General features: G+C 32.1%; 1 protein-coding gene across 1 annotated transcript; it reads right to left on the reverse strand.

Annotated features, from left to right (window-relative positions):
* Positions 1–546: 546 nt before the first annotated feature.
* Positions 547–3,176, reverse strand: LOC110035368 (DNA ligase 1-like). Its single transcript, XM_020739605.1, has 2 exons — positions 2,929–3,176; positions 547–1,937 (listed from the first exon to the last, which is right to left on the reverse strand). The coding sequence occupies exons 1-2, from the start codon at positions 3,118–3,120 to the stop codon at positions 717–719; spliced, it is 1,413 nt and encodes a 470-aa protein (XP_020595264.1). The 5' UTR covers positions 3,121–3,176; the 3' UTR covers positions 547–716.
* Positions 3,177–6,377: the final 3,201 nt, after the last annotated feature.

Raw genomic sequence — 6,377 nt, forward strand, 5'->3', positions numbered from 1 at the left:
GGGCTCTAGAAGATTCCACCACGTTCAGGGGAGAGCAAGAAGGAAAAGCTCTAAAGAGGATCTAAGAATAACCTAGAATGTTCTAGAGTTATTTATGTACATTAGAATAGTCTAAGAGATAGAATATTATATTGTAATCTAGAAGCTTCTCTTGGACATTGTATAGTCCCACATTGGCTAGATGAAAGGCCAAAGGCATGGAGGAGGCTATAAATAGGAGCTCCTCCCCTCATTTGTATTTACCCAAGCATTGAATCAAAGCATTCTAGTATTCAATTGCAAAGTATTCCCTTCTCTCTATTCTTCTTCTTAAGAGTGCTTGGGGCTGCTAAGTCCAGTGTTGTGAGTGATTAGGCTGATTTAGTGCTAAGAGAGAGCGCTAAAGCCGCACGGGTGACTTGACGAAAGTTAGTCCGTGACATGGTGCTGTTTGAATTAAAATTGCTAAAGAAATGGGGCAAAATGAGAAGCTCCAAAAAATTAGTAATTTACATAGCTGTAGAATTTAGAAGCAAAAAATTTAGTATTATGCATATCTATGAAAGTCCCAATTTTTTTTATTTTTAATTTAGTTGCTGTTTGGCTACAAGTTGGATTTTATAAATCCCATAAAACAAGATCGAAATACTGCTAAGTTGTAACCATGACTAAACAAAAATTATAGAAATCTAAATTTCAGCTTTATCAGCTAGTGCACACATGTTTTCTTTTTATTCCTAGCGTTCGTCTTCGATGAAGTTGTTCGAGTTGCCTCTTTCAACGGTGTCAGAAGAAAATATATTCTGTTTGTTTTCAAAACTCTCAGCTTTCTCAGGCTGACTTTCAGGTTCTTCTTGCTTCTCATCAGTGTTCTTCCTTCTTGTTTCACTTTCTTCAGTATTTTCTACAGTTTCTGACTGCCCCATGAATTTTGCTTCCCTTCCTGCTTCCTTCTGTAATGTTTCAGTGAAGCCATTTCCATTCTCTTGAGAACTTCGAATACTTTCAGAGCTATTAATTTCTTGAAGCTGAAGATCTTTTGAGCTGCTACTTTCTCCTGCTTCTTCTGAGTTATCATCATCTCTCTCCTTCTGATCTTCTGGTTTGTCATTCTTAGTTTCTGGATTTTTATTTCCCCTGGTTTCTCTTACTTCTTCAATCCCTTCCATTTCTTCTTTCAAGCTGGGAAGTTTTCTTTCACCAGTTTCAGAATCTGCTGTGTTTTTATTATCGATTGAGAAATTTTTCATGACTTCTGTAACTTGAGGTTTCTCTGCCAAATCATGCTGATTCTGACCTGAAGAAGACCCAATTATCCTATCATCTCTAACAATGTCTTTCACTGCACTTTCAGTTCTATTTAACTCATTTTCTTTCATTTGATTCTCCATTTCTTCGCTTGTTTTTGCATCGCCTTCACCACCACCTGTTACATTCATTTCTTTAAAACCCAAAGTTTGATTTTTCAGATTATATTGTAGAACTTTTTGAGCTTCTTTTTGATCCATACTGCTTGCATTTTCAGCTTTCAGGCCAACTTCATCCTTCTTTTTCTGAACTTCAGCCCATTCTCCTCTTCTTTCCTCACTAATACTAAAGCTTTCAGATTGAGAATTTTCATTCTGTGCTGTTGAATTCTCTGCCAGATCTTCTCTTGCAAGACTTCTCTTCATTTCTTCAACTTCAGCTTCTTTTTCCCTCAGAAGTGATGTTAGGTTTGCAAATTTGAGATTTATTGAGATGAATTCTTCTGTTTTATCTGTTAATTTGTCAACTTGGATTTGTTTCTCCACTAAAGCTGCTTCCAGCTCAGTCTTCAGATTCTTAAGCTGAGCTACAGTGTTCCGAGCCTCGGCGAGCTTATCAGTAAGCTCCATCTTTTGGTTTCTAAAAGTAAAAATCTTTGCTTTCATATCATATAATTTTCTTTTCATTTCTTTTGAGTTTTCTCTTTCTTTCTGCTCACCAAAGAGAAAAAAATAAAAATTTTTTTAAAAGAGCAGGGCTTGAAACACTGTCGTTTACAGAACCAGCAAGCTCAAATATCATTCATTCTTTAAGTTCTCACTCAAATATCGAAGTTCATGTGAAACCCCAACTCATAAAGTACAAAGTTCATGTGGAACTCCAACTCATAAAGTACGGCACACATAAATGCATCGGTTCTGTAGTTCAAAAAATCACCTGGGTGTTATTTTGTAAATAGCAATGTTTATAGTGCTATATATGTAATTATCCTTTTTTTTAACTGAATACATCATAATTAGATACTTTATATAAGATATTAGAATACATGTAAATTTTTCTAACCTTCAAGTAGTTTGTCTAGAAATAGAGAAAAATATCTTGAATTTTAGAAAGGTAAGAAAATGGAATTTGTTGCATGTAGTTAGCAATGAACTTGAATGATACCCTACATATACTGATTCTATTTTCACACATAAAATGAGTAAAAATAAACTCTTTCACAACATGTTTTCATTGGTACATTTACATGCTTACCACCCATTTCTTATGTATTTACATGTCTAGCACTTAAATTTTGCTTCTTTACATTTTTTACGACCCAAATCTTTTGTATCACATCAAAAATATCACTGTTTTAACTTTTAAAAGGCGAAATACATTTGTTCATGCGTAAATAAGATGGCATTTATGTAAAAATTGAAGTTTAAAGGTTAGATATGTAAATACATAGGAATCGAGTGGTATTTATGTGAATCTCCCTTCATCATCCTAGAAGCAAACCATATGAGGCTTGGGCAAAATGAGATCAATCAAAATAGCATTTGTATCTCCATTAAAAACCTTGTGCTTAGGATATCTGTAGGATTTATTCGACATTTGTGCAGCATAAATTTTAATAAACTGAAACAAATGTATAAATCTGCAATGAATTAGCATGAAAAAAACTTAGATAATTGAGAAATAATGGAAAATATTCAGAACCTGCAATAATATCTGAAAGTTGAGAAGCTGCCGGTCTCTTTCCTGGAGCAGAAGGCCGAGAACTCTGCCTTCCCTGAGCTGGTGAAGCACCACCGCGCAGGTCGCCGCCATGGCGAGAGCCAGTAGAAGGAGCAAGCCATAGGGCCTCTTCCTGCTGTTAAATCCTGCCATTTTTTCCTTTGAGAATCTCATACCAACTGCATCTCCTCTCTCTATCCCTACTTAAGCAGATGCAAAACAAGAGAAAAAGAAACAGTATGGGATAATTACATAAAGAGCACCCGGAACATTTATATTTGAACTCTTGAATTGATGTGTTTATGCATGTCACGATCAAATCATTGAGAATTTGATAAAAATGAAAAAAAAAAAGGTATTTACATATATACCACAATTTTTTATGTATTTATAAATATAAAAATATTCATATTTAAATGCATAACACTCAAAAACTTTAATATCATTGTAAAAATATTACTATGATTATCTAAAAATAAAATATTTATTTTAATGCATAAATGTATGACACCAAGATATTGCAAGTATAAATATCAAACTTTGGGTTCGATATGTAAATATAGAGAATTGCGTGGTATGTATGTAAATTTCTCAAAAAAAAAAATGGCTTTTTGGAGGTTCGAAGAGGTAGATTGGCCCAACTCTCTGATGAGGTTTTGGTAAATGTGATTTGTAAGCATCTTTTTTAATGTTTTGGTTTGGCTTTCAAGAAGTCATTAATTTTAGCTTGCTTTGTAAGGCTCACAATGCCAAAAATAAAAATAAAAATAAGGTTTTTTTTTTCTAAAAATAAAAGAACAACGTTCATGATTTATATTATCATTAAAAAAGCCACGTGTATGCATGTTTATCACTTAAATTTTTTATACGTAAGAGATTAATATATATATATATATGGAGAGGGAGATGTATCGTCAGTCGTGGCCTGTTAGTAGAACAGTCTCTTCCAAAGTCGTAAGTTTCCTTAGGTAACAGGTTCGAATTATTTGACCACTTTGCTTATAGTGAGGGTGGTCTTTAAATAGTTAGAACATGGGGGTTTTTAGGGGCTCCGGTCATATGCACTTGGATCAATTGGTCAGGTGTCTGTTTGTCAATTTAAGTCTCCTCAAATTTGAGGTTCGATTCGAGGCTCGTATCATAGCCTCAGTTCATTCATTTATATGAGAGAGAGGGTTGGAAAAAAAAAAATGATGCGGTAATTGAATCAAGTTGCAATAATATAAAAAAAAATGTGCGAGTTCAGCAAAATAAAATAAATAAATAAATAAATAATCATTATAATAGAAAAAGGAAGGTGATGAGGGTGTGCGTTGACATACCTTCGGTCAACATTCGTTGTCAACTCCGCCGCACCTTTTTAAGATCCACATCCGCCGCACAATTTTCATAAAAATAATTGGTTCTTCATATTCCGTCTCTATGTTACTTATAATTCATTTAAAAAGTACATGAAATTACATGATTTTGTTTTATAAGAAAAAAAATTTTAAATAGTGAGAACATTTACTATTGAATGCGTGGCAATATAATAAAATAATAAGATATTCAGATATAATTAAATATCCTAAACATGATAGTATTCCTAATATATATATATGTACATACATACATATATATATACATATATATATATATATATTGATAAAAAATCGGTAAGTAAACGGGGATAATATATTTTATTTTTTAGGCCTTCTAAGTATTTAATTTCATTTAAGAGATCTTAAATTTTTGAATTAACACCATAGCATAAATAACTTATGTTTCTAAGAAAATATTAGGTTATGATTTTGGATGTATCTGGAGTCCAATAAAAAGGTGTCATGTGTAAAGTGGACTCATCACAATAAATTGTGATTGGTCCACTTTACACGTGTCGCCCCTCTATTGAACTTCGGATGCATCCAGTCATGACCTAAAATTTACTCTATGTTTCTACTCCTAACTTCTCTCTCGCCATGGAATAATTAAGATGAACAACAGTTGGGGTAATTGTGGTTCAAAAACATTTGCATAAGTTACATTATTATCTAATATTAATTATTAGATTTAACGTTTTGATAATAATTTCATAAGAATTATTTAATATTTTGATAATGGTAGATAAAAGTTGAAATTATTGTCATCCAGATGCTTCACATTTTTATGGCAAAAAAAAATGAAAAAAAAAATTGCCATAAATCATATATATTGGCAATAGGAGTGTAAACGAGCCGAGCTTGAGCGAGCTCAGGCTCAGGCCGAACACAAATTGTTCCTGAACGAGCCGTTTTGACAATCCTAATCATGTAATCACAGCATGTTAGGGTATGGGTGAGATTTAAATCTTACAATTATTATTAAAATATTCATTTAAATAGAATTTAATACATTCTAATTTTATTTTTTAATTAATTAATAATTATATTTGATTATAAATCATTATAGTCTTGTAATCAATTTAAATATTTAAACTCAAAAAGGGTCGAACAGGAACGAATAAATCTTTGGTTCATATATTAAAAAAAAAAAACATTTTTGTACTTTGCATATCAAACGATCCAACACAAACTACTTCATGAGCCGAACACGAGTTGTTTAACAAGAACGAGCTATTTTGACAGCCTTGACTAGCAATGTTGCATTCATCTAAAATTAAATTGAACCAAATAAAATGCATTTAAAATGTGATCTTGCCATCCAAGAAGAACCTCAAAGCAAAGTTGCAAGGCCAGCTCTTTCTTCAAATAGAAAAATAATTGATTTGACAGGCTTAATTTCCTAAGTTTCTTTCAATAATTTTTCTTCAATTCAATGAAAATTCTTTTGTTACACGAACGTAAAATGGGACATCTACACAATTCCTATATACTTACATATCTACCGCATAAACCCCCTCTCTTATATTTACATCATCCAAATATTTCACATCCTTTTTATGAATAGTTATGATGGCATTTTTGTCAAAAATTAATATTTAGGTGGTAGATATGTAAATTTATAAAAATCTTTAGTGGTACGTATGTAAATCATTCATACAAAATTCTAAATCTTACATCAAAAGAAAGCATAGAATCATGTGCATCACATAGAATTATTTCAAAGCACTTTTCTTGAAAATCTCTATTTGAAAAAGTAAAATATAAATTAGGGGCATTATAACTTAACGATGCCGGTTAGATTACGCCGATACACTCCCTGCCTAGCGGAACAAATATTCACAAAGGATAAGGTATCTATTCAGAGCAGACCGAATAGCTATCTGCCGACTGAACAAATCTCAGTCGACCGAATGACGGCCAGCTAATCAAGCTGAGCAGTTACAAATATACGAAAAGATACAAAAGTTTAAAAAATTAAAATGATGATGCTTTTTACGATATGAAAAATTTAGGACGAATAAATGTAAATAATAAAGTAATTGCATAGGAATTGTAATATATATATATATA

Source organism: Phalaenopsis equestris, unplaced genomic scaffold (assembly GCF_001263595.1).
Source record: "Phalaenopsis equestris unplaced genomic scaffold, ASM126359v1 Scaffold000002, whole genome shotgun sequence".
In the NCBI taxonomy this organism is placed as follows: Eukaryota; Viridiplantae; Streptophyta; class Magnoliopsida; order Asparagales; family Orchidaceae; genus Phalaenopsis; species Phalaenopsis equestris.

Excerpts from the sequence above, each read along its gene's own strand:
- LOC110035368 (XM_020739605.1), bottom strand. The coding sequence starts at position 3,120 with ATGAGATTCTCAAAGGAAAAAATGGCAGGATTTAACAGCAGGAAGAGG. Across the intron at positions 1,938-2,928 it reads ACTTTCAGATATTATTGCAG|AAAGAAAGAGAAAACTCAAA; the intron begins GTTCTGAATATT and ends TTTGGTGAGCAG.